This window comes from Pezoporus wallicus, unplaced genomic scaffold, assembly GCF_028554395.1.
Source record: "Pezoporus wallicus isolate ANWC-B61680 ecotype Strahan unplaced genomic scaffold, APGP_CSIRO_Pwel_v1 contig_6428, whole genome shotgun sequence".
Taxonomy (NCBI): Eukaryota; Metazoa; Chordata; class Aves; order Psittaciformes; family Psittacidae; genus Pezoporus; species Pezoporus wallicus.
The window spans coordinates 1,648,082-1,668,587 of record NW_026639269.1 but is presented as its reverse complement, the minus strand read 5'-3'; the positions used below and the strand labels follow the sequence as shown (position 1 = coordinate 1,668,587).

The 20,506-nt window shown below is 38.4% G+C and overlaps 1 protein-coding gene across 3 annotated transcripts in view; it reads left to right on the top strand.

The window, feature by feature from the left end:
• Positions 1–19,225, top strand: part of GCLC (glutamate-cysteine ligase catalytic subunit) — a 33,677-nt gene extending 14,452 nt beyond the window's left edge. Inside the window, exons 2-16 of one of the 3 annotated variants that reach the window (XM_057414041.1) lie at positions 911–1,023; positions 2,341–2,523; positions 5,299–5,412; positions 6,189–6,247; positions 6,331–6,467; positions 9,696–9,770; positions 10,633–10,749; positions 11,564–11,702; positions 12,245–12,357; positions 13,008–13,100; positions 13,835–13,939; positions 16,049–16,130; positions 16,227–16,330; positions 16,435–16,555; positions 18,579–19,225. In XM_057414041.1, the coding sequence (XP_057270024.1) occupies positions 911–1,023; positions 2,341–2,523; positions 5,299–5,412; positions 6,189–6,247; positions 6,331–6,467; positions 9,696–9,770; positions 10,633–10,749; positions 11,564–11,702; positions 12,245–12,357; positions 13,008–13,100; positions 13,835–13,939; positions 16,049–16,130; positions 16,227–16,330; positions 16,435–16,555; positions 18,579–18,784 (1,761 nt within the window). In that variant the 3' untranslated portion in view covers positions 18,785–19,225. Of the gene's footprint in view, positions 1–904; positions 1,024–2,301; positions 2,524–5,271; positions 5,413–6,188; positions 6,248–6,330; positions 6,468–9,695; positions 9,771–10,632; positions 10,750–11,563; positions 11,703–12,244; positions 12,358–13,007; positions 13,101–13,834; positions 13,940–16,048; positions 16,131–16,226; positions 16,331–16,434; positions 16,556–18,578 lie in introns of those variants that run through there. The other 2 variants (XM_057414040.1, XM_057414042.1) reach the window with 2 other exon arrangements.
• The last annotated feature ends 1,281 nt before the right edge of the window (positions 19,226–20,506 follow it).

Sequence of the window (20,506 nt, the reverse complement as noted above, 5' to 3'; positions counted from 1 at the left end):
GATTGTATCAATAATACTGAAAGGCTACAAGGTGCAGGCAGCTGTTGGCTTGCTATACTGAGTAGCACTCTAAAAGTCTTTTTGGGAGCTTTCATAGCAAGTATGCATGGAGATTAGGAAGTTTGACATGAGGGTGTTCCAGGTTTGGCTGCTTTCAGATAAGCTGTTATGGAAACAGCTTATTTGCCAATGCTGGGACACAGCACTGCTGTTGTTAGTGACTTCTTGGATTGAGTGTGGCTTGCACCCTGGAGCAGGTACAGGGACAAGGAGGCAGTGGTCTGGGGCAAGGAGTGCTGCTGGGTAGGAGGGAAAGAGAAGGTGGCAACAAAGCTGAAATCAAGAAGGGGTGGAACCCCCTATGCTGTGATGAAAGCTGGAGTGTGTTAATAGCAGGACTGATGCTGTCTGTAACAGTCATGGTGTACACGAGGCATCATGCTAGCCTTAAATAGCTCCAATGAGTGATGAATGTAAATGAGTCTTGTTTGTAGAATGACTGGGTTTTTTGTCAGTAGCAGAGACTGTAACTTGGGGTTACAGAGAGGTGTTTGTAGGTAACCCCCAATGGCTTGCATGGTGGTTTATTTCTTTTTGCGTCTGAAAAATAATGTGGAGGCAAATACAAATTCAGAAATCTCTTTGCAAAATATCCACAACTGGAAATGGAGGGGAAAAAATTTCAAGGCTGATTTCAAGGAATTTTAATTCTTTATTCAAGACGAAATAAGCCTGCTGCTGCCATCTCCAGTACTGTTTACTGTGTTCGGTTAATGATGGGTTTTAAGCTTCCGTAAAGTTCAGTCTGACATCCATTTTGTTTTTTTATTTAATCCTTAAAATTATGTGCCAACATGTTTGTGAACAAAATCTGACCATTTAATTGTTTTTTGTTTTCATTATTTACAAGGTGGAATATATGTTAGTGAAATTTGACCATGAGAATAAGAGAGTGCGCTTGGCACTCTGTGGTGAAGAAGTTCTTCAAACACTGCAAGACAAAGGGGAGAAGGTAAATCCCAAGTGAGTACCTGCTTCCTGTTTCTTCTTTTACTTTTTTCTGTTATGGTACTGTACATAAAGTGTTAACTTTCAAATTTGCTGTCACTAAAACTATATTTTTACATAAATCTGGGGTGCAAGAAGTGAAAGATTTGATCACATTTGCAGGCAGTCCATGCATGTTTTGTTATGCCTTGGAAGAAAGAAAGATGTAATGGTGAGCCCACAGAAGTTACAGTTTGGTATTCATTTTTTCTTGCTCTGGTTTTGTGTCTGTGTATACACAGTAATTTGGTACTAGGCCTTCCCTGCCCCATAAAGCATATGCATGGGTGCACTTGCCCCTGTATCCATGGCTGCAGGAACAAGTGAGGGCTGTGTGTGGAAGCCTGTTGTCTGTAGGAGCACTCGCTCATTTTTGGCAGAATTAGGAAAGTAAGTGTAAGGATGGCAGGGCAATTCTTCCCCATCCTCTCGCATGGAGAATAATGAGATTTCAACTAGCTAGAGAACTGTGAATTACCTTTTAACCAATAGCCACAGAGAAATAAAGCCAGAGACAGCAAAGTGTTTTTGGTGAAGAAAGCCAAAGCAGGTCACACTTTAACGGGAGCATAGAAACTGCTGTAGTAACGAAAAGCTTTTGTTCCGTGGGCCTTTCTGCTTCTTTCTAGGTACCTTAGCCTCATCTTCCAGTAAGGCTTCCCTGTTTTCCTCAGTAGAAGTACTACCTGCAAGAAGGAAACCCTTAGCTTTTAGGCTCAAAACTACTACTGCCAGAAAAACAGTAGGGGAGATGTGACTGTCTCTTTGTCGTGTGTGCTGCATAGAGGTGGAATGGCTTCCCAGAGGGGATGGGAAGGTATTACTTTTCAGGGGTGACTAGATGCACTCAACCTTCTTTTAATTTCTTAACCTGGTAAATTTATGAAACAAAACCAGATATTCACAGGCAGTAGAAAGAAGAAATTGAGCATAACTTTTGCCTTGCCTTGTACTGTGAAAGCAGTTGAGCGTTCTGTATTTTCCAGTTTCAGTTAAAACACCGAGGAACAAAGCTTGAGACAGACTCTAAAAGTGACTGAAATTTGACATAGCAAATCCTACTTGTTACACTATACAGCAATACTTTCTACTGCCAAACTATGTTTTAATTTCTTTTCACCGCTTCCTGGTGGTGAGGTACATTGGAAAGTGCATTGTGTTACTCTATTGAATAATCAAATTTAGGAAATTTTTCTTGCGAGTTGCATTCATTTCTGAAATTCTCACAAATAATTCATTCTTTTTTTTTTGAAGTTGCAGAAATATTTAAATGAGGCTATTCTTTCATTATAGCCACCCAACACTCTGGCGACCAGAATATGGAAGCTATATGATTGAAGGGACGCCTGGGCAGCCATATGGGGGAACCATGTCTGAATTCAACACTGTGCAGGACAACATGAGGAAAAGACGGCAAGAGGCCGGTTCTGTTCTTAAAGAAAATGAGGCTATTTGCACTGTGACATCGTTTCCAAGGTGAGATATTTGCTGAAGTGTTTCCTGTTCTTCTTACACTCTTTTTGTCCTTATTGTGTATAGCCACACTGTGTAGTGAAACAGAGGAAAACACAATTCAATTAAAGTACCTTGACTTAATGCTCCAGTCATTTTTTCCTAAAATTTTTACTGCAGCAAGACAAACAATTAAGCATCTTTTATATTTTTAAGTTACTTGTAATCTGTGATGATTTTGTATTAGGAGGGAATACCTGAATATTTGTAACAAAGTATTATATAGAGAGTAGTCTGCCGTCTTGAATTCAGAAGTAAAAATCATATAGAAAAGGTTTCTTTTTACAGATTTTGCAAGCTTTTATCTTTACAAACGGCAGTTTTGTAAAACATGACTAACCTGGTCTCTTTTTTTAACACTACTTTTTCATTGAAGCACATGCAAACTTGTTTTGGTGGCTTGGAGCACACAGGAGAACAGGAATGCTATTATCCTTACAAAATAAAGACTCTAAACTTCTATAATGCTGTACTTACTGAATCTAGAAAGAAGAGCATCTCTCCTGGCTTCGTAACACACTTACAAAGGACAGATTTCCTCTTTTTTACTGTTGTAAAAAGACTCTTGAAGTTAAATTTGGGATGTGCTTCATTATCTGGGAGGACCTGTACTCTGACCTTCCTTTCAAACGTCATTCTATGCAGGCATTTGTGTTCACTCTCACTAGCCTGGTCAGCCAAATGGATGAAGATAGTTATGCTTAAAATAGTAAAAAAAAAATAAAAATAATTGCTCTGCAGTAAAAGAGAAGCAGCCTTACTAGCTGGTTTCTTGTATGGTACAGAACACAGTGGCCCTAAATTCTTGCTGAGAGCAAGAATGGTACAAAATGTGCCTTAGCAGCAAAGTTCAGGTAGCAAAATGCCTATATTATGTCCCATGAATGCTATTTTGAGAACACTCTTGACAAAATATGCTTCCTCTTTATAAGAGCTGTGCTAGAAATCTTTAATAAGAGCTTATTTAAAATCCAGTGGTTAATGATTAGTTCTCAACGTGTTACAGAATTGGTGGGGATTTTTTTTTTCCCTACAAGCTTACAAATAGATTGTCAGTCAATAAATTCTGTATACAAATGTTTCAGACCCAGTCTCACAAGGAATAAAGGGAGGAGGTCATCACTTTGTCAATGCAAATAAATAATTTCTGCATCACGGTAGGAGCAATACATTGGACTTAAGTGAAAACCAGTAAATAAGAAAATGTAGCTTATTACATGTGGATCATCTCAAACATAGTTTCATCTTTCAGAGATTTCTCTCCCTAGGCTATTTAGTTTCTTATTTCTGCCTTTTGCTATCTTGCCACTCAAGTCCTTGTTGGTTCAACTGGAGTTTTGTGGGTTTGGGTTTTTTTTGCTACCTTCTCCCTGCAGCAGTATGTACATATGCCTGTCTGCATCTGTCCATATACATGTGTGTATAATAAAAATAAATCTGTGCATCTGAAATGAGAAACTTGTTAGAGTGCTGATAGAAGAAAGGTAAAGAAGTAGGCTTATTCAAATTAGAGTAACTCAGTTAAAAATGAACAAACCTGAAAATGCTGAAATATTAAAAAAAAAAAAAAAAACTAGTTTAGGAGCTAAACGAGTGTCCCTGGTTTTTAAATTTGTGAGCTCTCACTACTGGGTCAGAATGGTGTTTTCTTTCTTGAGGAGTGATGAAGTTTGCAATGTTGTTATTATGTAAGTGATGAGGTTGGGTGTACATGTTGTAGGACAGCTTGCATACTTAAACCAAGAAGAAGAAAACAATAGTGAAGTACGTGTTGACCATAAATAGTATTTCCAGAAATGTGTGTGTTCCTGGTATTTTGAATAGTTTGACTGTAGTTGTATCAGCTAACCCTTTTTATACATCCAAATACCAGAGCTTCTCAAAATGGCACAAGTCTCACTCTTTATACTGTGCAGCATGGGGAAATTAATATTTCTAAATTAATCTACAACTCTGCCTCCAACTTCTCTAGTGTTCCTTTGTCTTAGCTGTACTGAAAGCCTCCTTATTCTTGTTTCCGACGACTCTCAAACTTACAGCAGAGTTTCCAGAGAGGAAATTAATTATATTCTAATTTATTTGAATATCTCTGCATTTTACACCTAATAGCTTTCTTTTTTCTTTGCTTATTACATTTCTCCCGTGGGATTTTTCAGAGTTCTAAAATCACAAATCTCTGTGAGGCTTGGGATGTATGTATCACTTTGAAACTATTGCTAATTCTTATGAAGTTGGTTAGGTACATCTTTTTAACAGGGGTAGATTGTTGGGATAAATTACTTCAGCAGTCAACATTAGCCTGAACCCTCTAGAATGCAGCTGCATGTCAGTATTAATAACAGGTGCTAACACACAAGAATGCATGTGTACTCTACATAATACTATGGAGTTTCGTGCTTCTGCTATTCTAAAGGTCCATGTTTACACTGTAATGATAATAGAGAAGTGGTTAAAAAAAAAAATAGGGTCTGTTTCATCCACCAGGAAGCTGGTTGTTGGCAAACACAGACCTTGTAAGGGCAATTGTTTTAAGATATCTTTCTGGTAATTCCACACGCATAGGTAGCAGTCTTGAAAAGCACTTCAGAAATATGGTAAATGTAAGTGTTTAAAAAAAAGAAAAGATAAAATCTATTTTCATGCCTTTGTCTTCTGCAGTCCTAATCTCCAGTCATCTGACCATTTTAAAATCACAGTCTGTTTTCATTACAGTTTGGATCTCATTGTTGTGTTACATAGGTTAGGGTGTCCTGGGTTTACAGTGCCGGAATATAAGCCAACGCCCGTAGAAGGAGGAGCTTCCAAATCCCTGTTTTTTCCAGATGAAGCCATCAATAAACATCCTAGATTTAGGTAAGAGTGTTTGGGGAGTAAGAACAAGAAGCTGAATATTTTTCTGTGCCTAAATATCATCAGCATACCTGCAACTTCCTTACATTACTGGAATAGAGAGTTATGTGGCTTGTTGCTGGAGATACCACAAGGACTTGGAGAGAGACGGCTGTGATGACATGTATTTTCTGTCAAAGTGACTTAAACTGTTAAGTTCAAATAACTTTACATAGCAGTTGATGACATTGATTGTACAGTAGTTCATGTTGATTGTGCTACTGTAAAACTGTTTCCAGTTTGAAATCCCACTGCTAACTGCTTCCATCACAGTTAATCCAGCTCTCACTCAGGTATGTCACAGCAACATCTCACTGTACTCATTAATTTGCCCTAGAAACTCTGAAATGGAGCATGGTGTCAAGCTGCTTGTATAGTCTGAGAGGAGTTTTCATTGTAAGGTGAAACTTTGGAGAAAGAAAATCATTATATTTAGAAACTAAGCATACAGTTTTCACTTGCCCTTGTATGCTTCATGTCAGTAGCCTTTCGCTTCTGCCTGTTCTATCAGCATAGTACTGTAAAGTCCATTAAAGTAAGACTGGCTTTACTGAAGAGAAATTCAGCATTGTATCTGTTATGGTCTATCTTAAACTAAGAAAATAAGTGTCCAAAAGTGAAATGCTCAAAATAAATAGAAAGTTGACATTCTGAAACCTTGAGAATTGCCGAGAAACTAAGTGAAAAAACTACATGCAAGAGAAACTTTCAGATATTTCAGCAAACTCCTTTTGTTGTAGTACACTGACCAGAAACATTCGGCACCGAAGAGGGGAAAAGGTTGTAATAAATGTACCAAGTAAGTAAACAGTCTGTTTCTTTTTCAAAATAATTGTTCAGTCTAATGCTCTGGGTTACTGAGTACCTGCATTTTCCGCTCAGTCTTTAAAGATAAGAACACACCATCACCATTTATCGAAACATTTCCTGATGATGATGGAGAAGCAGCAAAGGCAGCTAAGCCAGACTACATATATATGGATGCTATGGGATTTGGAATGGGCAACTGCTGTCTTCAGGTAAAATACGTCAAGGTGTCTTTCCTAAATTCTTCCCCTCCCTTATGTCTGATTCCTCCAGCTTAATTCAACAGATGCATTTTCAGAATGGCAACATAGGGAATAAAACAACAAATTAAATCTTATGCCTAGTAATCTAGTCTTAAAATCAGGTGTGTTGGATTTGCATGGCAAGGATTTGGTAGTGGGAGGTCTACAGTGATGGTTTCTATGAGAAGCTGCTAGAAGTTTCCTCAATGTCCAGTACAGCCAATACCAGATGGCTCCAGGATGGACCCACTGATGGCCATGGCCAAGCCCATCAGGGATGATGTTATAACGTACCTCTGGGATAATGTATTTAAGAAAGGGGAGAAGTTACTGCACCAGGAGCAATTGCAGCTAGAGAGGGGAGTATGTGTCGGAAACAGCTCTGTGGACACCAAGGTCCATGCAGGAAGTGCTCTAGGTGCCAGAGCAGAGATTCCACTGCAGCCACAGTGAGGCAGGCTGTACTCCTGCAGAAGGAGAGCTTTCTCTTTTGTGTCATTTTGTTTTATTTACAAACCACATGAACTCCTGTATAAAACTTCTTAAATATGTTTAGTGATCTGCTAAGAAGTCTCCTCGCTGCTTGTACCGTGAAGCTGCCAAATCCACATGGGTAGCTGTCTTCTGTTATTGTGTGCTGGGAGACATTCTTGGTTGTTTTCTCCCATTTTTTGCATGCCTACTTTGTATTGTTTTCATTCATTTGTCTGAGTTACTGCAGTTTTATAGTGTCCTCTGTTTAAGTTGAAGTGCTGTGCTTTAATCCTTTCAATATCTATTTATTTTAAATGTTTCCCTGCCATAGTAACCTGATGCTATGGGCTGATACCTTAGGTAGTAGTGGTATATTTGACTGTTGAGAAAGTCTGTCTGTTGCCACCGTGGTCTTGGAAGCAGAGCTAGAAAGTGGCTAGCGTTAAATCTCTAGGGGATTAAAGGAAATTCTTCAATCTCTTGTTTCACAGCAGTGGCAGAAATAGCTCCATTCAAAGCACTTCCCTTTGAGATTGATAAACTGCGAAAGCTGAATAGATGAATGTTCTTGATAGCTCCTTGAGTATGATTTCTTGTCGCTAAGGGTAAACTAGGGAAAATCTGACGTAGTTCTAGTAGTAAAGCATATATAATACTGCATGGTTTTACAAGGTGTTAAGTTTGGTATGGTGTATTTTGTACTATCTTATTTAAAACCAATAAAAGAAACACAGCCTTACTATTCAGAACTTGTTTAAAAATATATTAAAATCCTTTTTAAGGAATAGTGGTTTACTATTCCCCTTCTTGTAATCAGTGACCTAATTTTGTAGTCTTTTTATCATAAAGGGAGAATGAAAACAAGGTTGGCAGGTGTTATAAGCAGCTGCTTGTGTATCAACAAATAGTTCTTGGTAAAGGACTAGAAGAAAATGTGTTCCCTACCTATTTTCTGTAAGGTAGTTTGCAGTATGTGCACTTCCTTTTGCTTTCTTCTCACTATGCACCAAGCTACAACTGTGATATGTTTCCAGGATTAAAAATAATGTCCTTATGAGCTGGGCTGGGACAGCCCACAGCATCTGCCTGCAGCCCTCCTCTAGAGAAGACTGCTGTGCCCTTTTCCTCTGTAATTGGGTGTTTGGCTAGAAACTGGGTTGATTCCCAGATTTAATGTGATTTGATATAAACATAAACAGGAAGGAAAGTTGAATACCACTGTCAGGGGAAGGAGTGTAGGTGTCCTGTTGTTCCGTCCCAAGGCAAGCTTCCTAGTGCTGGAAATCCAAAATTAGTGATGAGAAATCATAGTTAGCTGCTTCTCTGCAAGAGAAATAATCTTGTCTTTTCCAAGTGTGTTTTGTTGGGTTTTCTTTCCTGATAGCTGCTTGAAGGACAGGCACAAATATTATCTCGGCCACCCACCCTTTTGGGATGTTTTAATGAATGTCGGCTGCAGATTTAAAAAGACAAACAAAGCAAACTCAAACAAATCCTATATTCCTCCTACACCACCACCCCACCCCCAAAAGTAATGCACCTCTGAGCCCACCAGTGAACTCAGGAGGTTTTATGGTGTTTGGGTGTTTTGTTGTTGGGTTGGTTTTTTGGGGGGTTTGGAGTTGGTTTTTTTTAAGGCTTACTGGGGGTTAGATTTGGCTTCAGCGGCAGACTGAAAAGAGCCTGCATGTCTTGTGGAACTCTAATTGCAATCCATGGAAAAGGAAAATGTGTGTTTGGCTAGCATTCTTCTGGACAGCAGGCATCGCTTTGTGGTTTAGAGCTGAAGCCTGCGGTATGATATGATGATAGTGGTACAGGGGTACACTCCTTATCTAAGTTACCGTATGATCTAGGATGTGTAAACTGACGGAGAGAGAGGCTTTCAGTTTAGCATCTTTTAACAGTTTTGAGGTGATTGATCCCCTTTTTCATTTTTAAACTGCATGAAGTGTTGGTTTGGGAAGTCTTGGAAGCTAAGTCCTGCCACTAGAAATTCATCTCCTGTTTGATGCTCCTCTGAGCAAATTTCACCAAAAGTTGCAAAGGAGCCATGTTTTGCAGTGGCCCATGTGTGGTAGGGCTTCCACATCATTAATGGCTTCTGCAAATAAATTTTTTTCCATCTTTGCTATGGCCTGGCCTCTCATACATGCAAAACTCTTTTGGGGGGTTTTAATAGAAGTTGCAGTAGACACTAAGACTTATTTTTTGCATTTTTTCCAGATCAAAGGGAGTCTTGAAATGTTCTATAAACCAGGATTAGCTATCACATAAAACAAATACCACATTTACAATAGTTTCTGACTGTTTCTCTAAGTAGGTAGATTCCTGGCTTAGTTCCTGAAGGTGCGTTACTGACCCACATGTATTGTAGATGTTAACTCAGTTTTCTTTGGTTCTGACAAGTGGTTTAGCCTCACAGCCAAAGTGCTGTGGTCTGAAATCTTCTAATAAGCATGGAAAGAAGCTTGTGATAAACACGCTGCTGATAGATGGGGAAAACAGTTTGTCCAAGGATTGGGGGTTTGAAAACAACAACAACAAAAAAAACAACAAAAAAAAAAAAAACCAAAGCCAACACCCAAACTCAACCAAATGTAAACCCCCTTAAAAGTCCTGGTATTTAAATCGTTCTATTATATCACACATTCTGAATCTAGGAATACCATGCTTGCGCTATGATTGCAGAAATGATGATAGGAGTTGTTGTTCATCCAACAGGTAACATTCCAAGCTTGCAGCATTTCTGAAGCAAGGTATCTCTATGATCAGCTAGCCACGATCTGTCCCATTGTGGTAAGTAATGGACTTCTATTACATCAGCTCTGCATTGTACAAAAGCTGCTACGTGTAAAAAGAAAAAGAAGTCTAGTGTAAAAAACCCCAAACTTGAATGCTGCTCACAAATTTGGTACTCTAGGAGAAGTGTCAGTCTCTTCCTAGGTTGTCACATGAGCAGTGTGGTTTAGTTAATGTCCAAGTGACACTACAAAATGCATTATGTCTGGTTATTCTCTCCTGCCCTCCTTCCCACATGCATGAGACTCTTGCTGAATAGTTCTAGAAATACATTGGGGGCAGTTTTTCATGAAAACAAGACAAACTCACGCCTTAAAACAATTTTTACTCTGTTACAGAGGTTTTCAGCTTAAGTTGTTTAAATTGTTCCCTTTGTAAGAATGTGGTCATAAACAGGTGTTACGAAAATAAAGTACTGGTCTGGGCTCAGTGGTGAGCAGATCGTGCTCCAGGCGAGGTATATTCCAGCACTGTTGCTAAGGTGCTTGGCCAAACAAAAATAAACAAAATGGTTGCCAGGTGAGCTTTTGGAGTTTGGAAGTGTGCAAGCAGAATACTTGCTGATTCATTGTGAAACTGCTTTGGCCTGTATCATCTTCATATTTCTTAAATGCTGATCTGAAGACATAATAAATTTGAACAGTCAAATGCTCTTTGAGTAATACTAACCCTTTATCTAGGCATATTCTGGACATGGCAGTTAAGAGATTTGTGGCTATATGGCTTTGGCTGTACGTTAAACTGAAGTACATAATTGAATTGCTTCTGGACCACCAAGTTTCCTTTTCTAGTGGGATTATATTTTGCTTTTGGTTCTTTGGCTTGTCCTTTGTTTTCATATCAGGCTGTTTTATTTTAGATGGCGTTAAGTGCTGCATCTCCATTCTACAGAGGCTATGTGTCTGATATTGACTGTCGCTGGGGAGTAATCTCTGCATCTGTAGATGATCGAACGCGAGAAGAAAGGGGGCTAGAGGTAAGTAATGTCAGGCAGCAGATGTCTGACTCTTTTCAGTCAAAGAAGTTAAAACTCCTTTAGTATCAAATGCTGCTTGTGCTCATCAAAATCCCTAACAAGGGAACATGGCAGTCTTCATGGTAAATGTAGGAGATAATATGAACATTCACCTTGGCTGTACAATTTACATTAGCAAGTATATATTTTTAGTCAGGTATGAAATCTCAGTAGAATTCCACTTACTCCTCTACAGCTTGCTGGAAAGGTCCCCCTGTGATGAAACTTTGCAGCCTGTGCTTGAGCTCAAAAAGCAAAAATTGCTTTGGATTAAATAGCATGTGCTGATGAGTAACCCAGTAATATAAACTAGAACTATGTGAAAAGATCAGTTATCAGAACTTAAGGAGTCTCTCCAAGCAGGAATTGGGACACAAGGCACTTACACAATTGGAGAAAAAAGAATATAATAAAAAACCCTACTTGAAGTATTTTTTGAATTACCAGTTTTAAGAGCATCTCTAGTAATGCTTGCATAGTGAAACTCTGTGTTGATATGTTTTGCAATAGGTATAATAATGCTTTCCACTAGAGAACTCTAGTCGTTGTGTGATGACTGTTTTTTGGCTCAGATACACACATCTGCAAACAAAACAGTCATAATTCCAGGATTGCTTTCTAGTAAGCCTATTTAATACATGTGCTTTGAATAATTTTAATTGAGGCTGTAGGGTTTTAAATAGGATAATAAATCTCACATAAGTGTCATTAGTGAGCAAAACTTAGGTAACATTGCTAACAAGCTGTTAAAATATTGTATTCTTAAATTATATAGCCACTGAAGAACAACCTTTATAGAATCAGTAAATCCAGATATGATTCCATAGACAGTTATCTATCTGAATGTGGTGAGAAATACAATGACATTGATTTGACAATAGACAAAGATATCTACGAGCATCTAATAAAGGAAGGTAAGTGTTTGCTTCATTATGAGGAGGTTAAGAATTTTGCTTGCAGTGTGTGGGGATATTTTACATTTTTGTTCTTGTTTGTTTCAATCCTTGTGCATCCCTCACAGTGACTCCTACTCAGGAAGTATCTGTGTAGCATGGTCTTGAGAGTTCTTTAAAAAGTATTCGTTTGTAACAGAAACTGTCCCCAGTTCCAGCTTGAGAAGCTCAGCGTTTGAAGCATTAATGTTTTATCTTTGTGGAGAGAGCACAACTGCTTTAGGAAACACGGCACAGAGGTGCATCAGAAAACAGGAAGAATGGCAGCCACACCAGTGTTCAGCTGCCATTTCCAAACAAGAACCTGCTTTGTTTTGGGTTTTTCTTTTTTCCTCTTTAATCATTTCCTTCCTTCCTTCCCGAAGTCATCGTTTAAACTTTAACAGGATGTGGTGGGTTGAGGTAGCATTGCAGAGTTGGATGTTTTCAGTCTTGTAAAACAAATAATTTCCCAGAGCTTGCTTTGCTATGTGTGAATTGTTTGTTTGAATTTTCATTTTTAGGTATTGACCACCTTTTGGCACAGCATATTGCACACTTGTTCATTCGAGACCCATTGACTTTGTTTGAGGAGAAAATACATCTAGATGATGCAAATGAATCCGACCATTTTGAGGTTGTGTCTGATTTAGAGGAATTTAATACATATATACATAAAATGGCTTATTCTTTATAGTACTGCTTAACTGGAGCATAGCTATATTAGCTAAGAAGGTTTCTCCTGGATTTTTCACTTCAACTAGTTCTTTAGCATAGGACTGCAGTTATAATCACTATTTATTTATTTGTTTTATGATTTATTTAGGGAGAAGGTGGTGGCTTATGCTTTAAAACAAAGTATGAAGAGCCCAAACTATAGCTATGTTATTTTCATGGCTTCCTAAAAACTGTTTTGCATTACATTTGTCTATAAATGTCTCTTGCACAGCTTTATGAAATAACTACTATGGTGATATTAGGTATTTTTAGTTTGGGATGCATCAACCCTTAGTTTATTTAATCAAGTCAGCTGAATCTCAGCTCCCTATTATCTTATATGTAATCCTCAAACAAAATAGCATGAGAAAGTGTAATGCATTTGCTCCTAGGTTGGGTAGTTATATTATGGTTTTTAGGAAGTCATGCCACTTAGTTTAGAAGCACTTCTCTAACTCGATTGGCTGTTCCTGGGAAAATATTAGAGCTCTAGTTACCTGCTTTTCCTTTGATTATATTATAGAATGATGCATATCTTGATTCTGACAGATTATTTCATGTGCTTTGCAGAATATTCAGTCTACAAACTGGCAGACAATGAGGTTTAAGCCACCTCCTCCAAATTCAGATATTGGATGGAGAGTGGAATTCAGACCTATGGAGGTAAGAAAGGCATCAGTATGCACAAAAGCACTTTTCCTTTTAAGTGGAGAAGTACCAGGCATCTTGCTATCCAGTCTCAAACCCTTATCACTTATGCAGTGTTTTCTCCCCTCTGAATTGTTGGATGCAAGTGAAATGGACAGCAGTGTTTAATCAGACATGGACTGTGGGAATGTAACTGACAGGGGAATCCACTGCAGCACAGCAAAGCATGCTAATAGATTTTGAGTGATGGGGAAAGGAATTAGGCTTGTATTAATGCAACAGTAAATAAATCCCCATTTAGCTTCCAGGGACTGTATTTCTCCAGTACTTTTCTTGGTACTGAATAATTCCACTGTCATTGTTTCGTTCTTTTTTTTTCACAAGTGTTTTTATTTTATAACTGTCTGTTTCTGAGCGCTCTGAATTTAATCCTTTTAAAGGTGATATCTAAAAGCTATTGTACATTTGTAATTACACAATGAACCTGAAGATGGAGGTTATTAGTCTTTTGAAACCCAAGTGTGTTTTGGTGTAGGATTAATTGTTGATGGATGTGTGTGTGTTGTGCATTTGAAGCCACTGGATGATTCCTGCTTGTCCATCGCCATCTCTACTAGCAGAGTGTATATGAATACAGGTACCAACATGAATGTTCAAGTCAAATTGTTTTAAACTCTCCCAGGTATTTACTTACTGCCATAAGTGTGTTCCCACTAAATTAATATAATCTCTAATCCTTTCATGTCTAGGTCCAGTTAACAGACTTTGAAAACTCTGCATATGTTGTGTTTGTGGTGTTGCTAACCAGAGTGATTCTGTCATACAAACTGGATTTTCTCATTCCTTTGTCCAAGGTAGGTGTGAAAGATCAGATCTGTTAGAGCTAAATGCAAGGTGTTTGCATCAAGTCTGATTTTTATCCTCTGCAAGCTAGGAACTAGTAACACTTGTATACTTACAGAACAGTCAATTTTATTTTTCAATCAGTTTTTATCTGTACCAGTACTTTGAATCAATTTCAGCTCTGCAGTCTTAAACGGATAGTTTACTGCGGTCTCATGGAATTAAGGAATTTCTGTGGTGCCTAACAGTGACTGACTAGTGCAAAAATGTTGAGAAATGCTGTTGTCACAAGACTGCTTTTGAGACTGGGAAAGGGAATGTTTCCACGGGAAAGGGAATGTTTCCACCATTTTACACATGAGAGGGGGAATGCCCTGTGGAGGTCAAAATAAAAACTTTAGGTATTTATTTTAACATGGCTGTTGCCTATGTCTTACTCTTTATTTTGCTTGTATCAGATGGAGAGGGAAAGGAGGAGTTCAGCAATGCTTGGTGTTACAGTATATTTGAGTGAAAGCAAATACTGTTGATTCTGGTCAGAGCTGTGACTTGTGTTTAGGCAGACCGGCCATACAAAATGTGCCTTTTCCTTAATCTTGTCCTCACAATTGTTGAACTGTTTTGTGTGGAACTGTCCTTGCACATCATCTTTCTCAGGCACCTGGCCTGAAAATGTCTTTTAAAATGGATAGCTCTGCAATGTTATATGTAAAATTAGTGCAGAATTGCAGTGAAGAAGGCTTTTAACAGACCAGATACTAGAAAATACTACCAGCACAAAGACATAATATGCTGTGGGTTTTCTTAGTGTTTTTAATTAAAATGGAGAAATACCAAAGTTGTAACGGTAATCGTACTATACAGTTGGTATGATTTCTAAAAGGAGAAATTCTCTTCCTGATGTCAGGGGGTTCAGACTTCATAAACAAAGTAGCAGTTTAGCACTTAGAGTGTATAATTACATTGTTATTTGGAATACCTCAAAAGCACAAATTTTTTAACTAATGAATACTAGATAAGGCTGAAAGAGAGATGAGGTGCTGAAAACATTGAGTTGAGGGGCTGAGGAGGGCATAGAATTGAGCTTGCCAAGCAATTTGGCAGGTAATGCAGCACAGAATTGTGCAACCATTAGTAAGCCTGCCTCTTTCAAGTAAATAATACGGGTTTATGGGGCTAACCTCGCACTAATCTTTGCTGTCGGATTGAGTGTGTTGTACTCCCATCAACTAGGACTGCAGTGCTTTCAAACTTTCAAAACAGCCTGTTGTGTAAGTAGGTTTCATAATATCAAATGAATGAAATCACTTTTGAAAACAAAGGTTTGAAAGGTAAGAAGTGAAGGTTTTGCATGGCCCTTAGTAAAAGGTCAGACAAATAATTCAGTAGATCATGTCCCTTCTTCGGAAAACAATACAGTAAAGCTAATGTCTGAAAGCTGTGTGATGCTGAATCTGTGAGAACATACCAACCAAAGAATTCGGACAAAAATCTTCTATTCAGAAAGACAGAGCAGTGCTTATGCTATTTGCAGAAAATATGAGCAGTGCTTTGTAGTTTGACTTTTTGAGAAGTCTGCAATTTAGAACTTCTTTACTAGCAGTCTAAGTTTGTGTTTGTTTGGGTATGGAAAGATATGATTCCCTTACAAAGTTACTGGAATTCTGTTTCTGTAAGTTTATTTAATACAGTGATGGATCTTCTAAAGACTTCAATGATGTTGTTAATAAAAGCAGCAAACTATGGCTAGGGAAGTGGCGATTTTCTCCTGTACTCATTCAGATTGCATCTAAATATGCCAAGAAGTCTGCCAGGTGGGATGCAATGTGTTAATCACAGCTGTTCTTGTGTTTTCACCCAAACTTAAAATACTAGCATAGCATGTTCTAATGTAACACCATTACCTTTTCTGCTGGAGACCCAATTACACAGAGGCTCATCTCTTTGTGGTTTTGTCCAGGAGCACTGAAGAATGAAATAAAACTTACCTCCACAGCTTAACCTTGTATGACAATATAGTAAAAGTAGATGTTTCAACTAATGAGACCAAAATGGGAGGGTTTGGGAGAACCCTGATTTTCTAAAAATGTCACAAATCTCTGAAATACTTCTTTTGCCAGGTGGATGAAAACATGAAGGTGGCCCAGAAAAGAGATGCTGTCCGGCAGGGAATGTTTTACTTTAGGAAAGATATCTGCAAAGGTATGAAAAGAAGCAATCTGATTAACATTCTTGTGGATGTTAAGTATATCTCTTGCCTTCTAACAATTTCTTCCTTTCCCTTTGTCATTCGTGAAGGTGGAAACACTGTTGTGGATGGATGTAGCTCTGCGCAGAATGGAACAGGCACCAATGCTGAAGAGTACACCTTAATGAGCATTGATACAATTATCAATGGGAAGGTCATAGCCAGTTCTGCCTGGAGCACAACACTTTCCCCTCTGTTCTGCCCTCCCAGAAACCAGATTGAGTATGTTTTGTATGCTGACTCTGTTCTCTTACACAGGAAGGAGTCTTTCCTGGTTTGATCCCAATTTTGAATTCCTATCTTGAGAACATGGAAGTGGATGTGGACACAAGGTGCACCATCCTAAACTACCTGAAGCTAATAAAAAAGAGAGCATCTGGTATGTTTGACACTGTTGGACATTGATTTTCCTGGCATTTTTCTACTTGGATGGTAGTTGGTCTGGTTTATAGTTTTCAGTTGGGTAAACCTGGTGGCAGCTGTGGCTGTCTGGTTTAGTGTTAAATTATAGGAACAAAGGACTGGAGTGTGTTCTCTGGCTTAAATCTGGTCCTGTATAATTCCAATTGTTTTGTGATCCATTTTAGAACTTAAATTAGGAGTAACTGATACAGTTACATTACCTTCTAAGCTGCAATTGTATCTCCAGTCCCAGATTGCTCTTTTCAGCACTTAATGCTGCTTTTGCCAGTATATTTTCCATTTCATAGTAGTTTGCACGTACAGTAATCCCATTTGCTGGTCACTTGGATGTTGTAAGAGTATGTGGGACTGGGTCCAATAGCCTAGTGTTACTGGTATGACTCCAAATCATTCATAAGTCTAAATTCTGAGCATGGGACCTTGCCTTTAGCTCTCTGTTAAGAAAGCCCTTCTGTAAGTAGCAAAATTCCTTCAAGGCAGAGCAAACCAGGCTTCTCCCTTCTTCCACATGCTGCAGTGTTTTTGAAGACGGGCAGTATAATGACTCTTTATGCTCCTTTTTAAAATGCAGCAGTATAATAAGTAAAAGTTGCAGGCTAAACTGGAATTCAGAGCAGGGCATGTAGCAAAGTCTGCAGCAGCTTTATACCTTTCTGTGTACACATCCCATGTATGCCTGCCTTGCTGTAAATTTAGCTAGGCAGTTAATTTTACCTCCTAAGTCAGGACTCCCTCCCACACCTCACCTGAATTTTAAACTAAAGTGTTGCATTCCTTTATAATTCTTGAAAATGGCTGTAGAAGATCTTTTTAAAGCTGAGGCAGAAATCAGAACTTTTTTTTGCCTGGTAATTCAGTGCTTCAGCAGTAGTTCAGAATGGTAGTAAGTTTTAATTACTGCATCTAAACTCTGGTGAGCTGAAATGATTTTTAAATGATGCTTCTTAAGAACCAGAATTCCCAGAATAAAAGGCATTAGGTATTGCATTACTGGGCCATGATGTTTCTCGGTTGTGAGTTTTGGGTTATTTCAATTTAATCTCAATCTTAAATCAAATGTTCCTGAACTGCAGCCTGTCTAGCATGAGACATGTCCACCAAGAGTGACCATTTTTCAGATTTCTCTCTTCACATGGTGAACACAAAGCACTCAGAGTTAACACTGGCACCTTAGCTGCTCTGGCTTTAACCTTCCTCTGATGTAGTTTTATCTGTTTTTCAGTCACATCTTCCTCTGTAGCACAGCTAGGTATTGCTCTCTTGGTCTTTGTTTAAATGCTCTTCACAGTTATTTCAAGATATACCTTCTAGTTCCTACATTGTAAGATAATGTTTCTCTACTCGCTTCTCATCAACATTCATGATTTTGCAAAGGATGGGGAGGGATTGGTCTGTCTGACCACTAGGTGTCTGTGTTGCTGAGAGCTGGGCTGCTCTCCCTTCTTACCTCACAGTTAACAAACCAAGAGCTGGTATAACAGTGCACTTGCCTGGTTTTTGCTAGGATAGCTGCCAGAGGGAGAAAGAATAGTAAGTCAAGGTAGACAGAGCAAAACTAGCAGCTGAGTTGGATGGATCAACTACAAAATCATTTTATACACACATATATATTTATATGTAGCTGTTGTAGGGATGTCTGTTGGTTCATCTAACCCAGCGTGTTAAATGACATATTTAAAACCTCTTGCTATACAATCTGTTGGTAACACCTGTTCCAGTTGCTACTTCTGTCTGCACTGTTTTATTACAACATCTGAAAATTTGAAGATCGCGCCAATGAAGTGAGCTTTAGACTATATCGGCAATAGCTTATTTATGACTCCAGTTTAACCGTATCCAGGAAGAAAATATATATTGGAATGTGTTTGTCATTAAAGCATGGACCATTCATTAATTGTGTACATAATGCAGAGAACTTGAGGTGTCATACTGCTAAATTAGGTGTATAACTGTGAGATTTGACTTCCCCTTGCCCACAGGAGAACTGATGACAGTTGCTCGATGGATGAGGGAGTTTATCGCACAGCATCCAGACTACAAGCAAGACAGCGTAATAACTGATGAAATGAATTACAGCCTTATTTGGAAATGCAACCAAATTGCACAAGGCCAGGCAGAGTGCCCTGAACTATTGGGGATAGGGTTTAGTAAGAAACAAAGCGGAAACAAAACTGGCTCTTTGTAATGAATTGATATTTCTTAAAAGAAAGTTTAAGCCTTTTAGCAAAGCACTAGCAAAGATACTGTGAATCTGGTACAGTTTCATGGTGTGAAGACCAAAACAGGGATACTGCACTATAAAGTGGGCCAATCTGCCTAAATATTCATTAAGGCATCCTAAAATGGGCATATTCTTAAGGTTTATACAATATACATGTAAATAGTAAAATATTTTTATGATTAACATCAATGTATTTTAATAACATTGTATCTAAAGTTATTGTGAATTAGCTTGCAACTTTTTTATGCCTATTCTAGAAAGAAAAATCGTCCTTTGTAAATGTAATGGTACTTGTACATTATATGCATTCCAGTTACTGAATGTTTACTGTAATTTTTTTTAACCTGGAATGTGCTAAGTAATCTACCTTATTGTGTAAGAAAAAGGAAAAAATCATCTGGACCTGTCTGAATTGCAGATACTTCTTCCTTCCATTCGGGTTTTGAAAGTATGTAAGAACACACAAATGCATGTGCATCCCATTTGTTAATCTTTACAGCAGTTTCTCAGTTGCCACAAGACCTGCATCCTTCAACTGTAAAATTCAGAGGAACACATCTGTCTTTATTCGAATAACCTGCAGATGCATTGTTATTTTTTTCCCTGCTGAAGTAAATGTGTACACTATTGCAGGTCAGAAATTTGCCTTATTTAACAAAAAGCCAGTAACAGTGCAGGCATGGTACAGGGAGGAGGAAATGAGAGCTGAACATAAAGCTCTCCTTACAGAGGAGCCAGAGAGCCCTGCTCTGTCCTTCACTGCTCATTCTCCCATGTTGCTGCTGTTCCCACAGGCAACAGTGGTACAGCCCAAAACCAAACATCTGTTCATTCTTCCTGAAAGTTGAGTTTCTCATTTGTCATTCATTATAATAAATACTTCTGTCAGCATGTTTAGGTCCTGTAGGTAGGGACAACTTAATCCCCTCTAGAAAATAGTTACAAAGAAATTACAGCTACTCCTTTGAAGTGGGAGTCGGTGCTGGGAGTGACTGTAAGGTATTTAAAATTTAGCCATTGCAACTGTAAATAAAGCAACCTAACGGGGCCTTTTTGATTTAGCTTCTTAACCGACTTCTAAAAGTGAATTGCATTATGGGTAGATAATGCAAAGCTTTATGCAAGCACACATGAAATACCTAAGGTGTAATGAATTTTTACAAAAAACTAATGGAGAAGCTGCAACGGAGAGATGCACTAAGATGCTTTTATGTACTGACATTAGCCTTTGTTCTGTGCTCACAGGTGTGCTTTAGAGAATAAGAAGAGCGCTGTTTTCCTGCTGTGGTGGATTTGTTTTACTCAAGCTGTAGGCCTGTGCTCATTTAGTTTCTGTAATAAGGAAATAAAAAATAAAATTTGCAGTACGTGTTGGTCACTTGCATGATTTGAGCCCATGTTTTCAGATTGAAAGAAGGAAGAGTGCAGTACCTGGCAAATGCAGCTCATCTTATCTAGACTCACTTCATTCATATTAAAATGGTTTACCACCTCTGCAACATTGCCATTGTAGCATGTGTCTGATTGCATGGCCTTAGCTACTATGCTTGGAAGACCCCTAAAATAGTTGAATGCTTTCCTGCTGTTACTGCATCAGCAAATGTCTTTTTTCCCTTTTAGTTGACATTAAGTCACCCTTCTTGACCTAGTAGGTGGCTACAAGTAAGCATCTTGTAAGTGAATGCA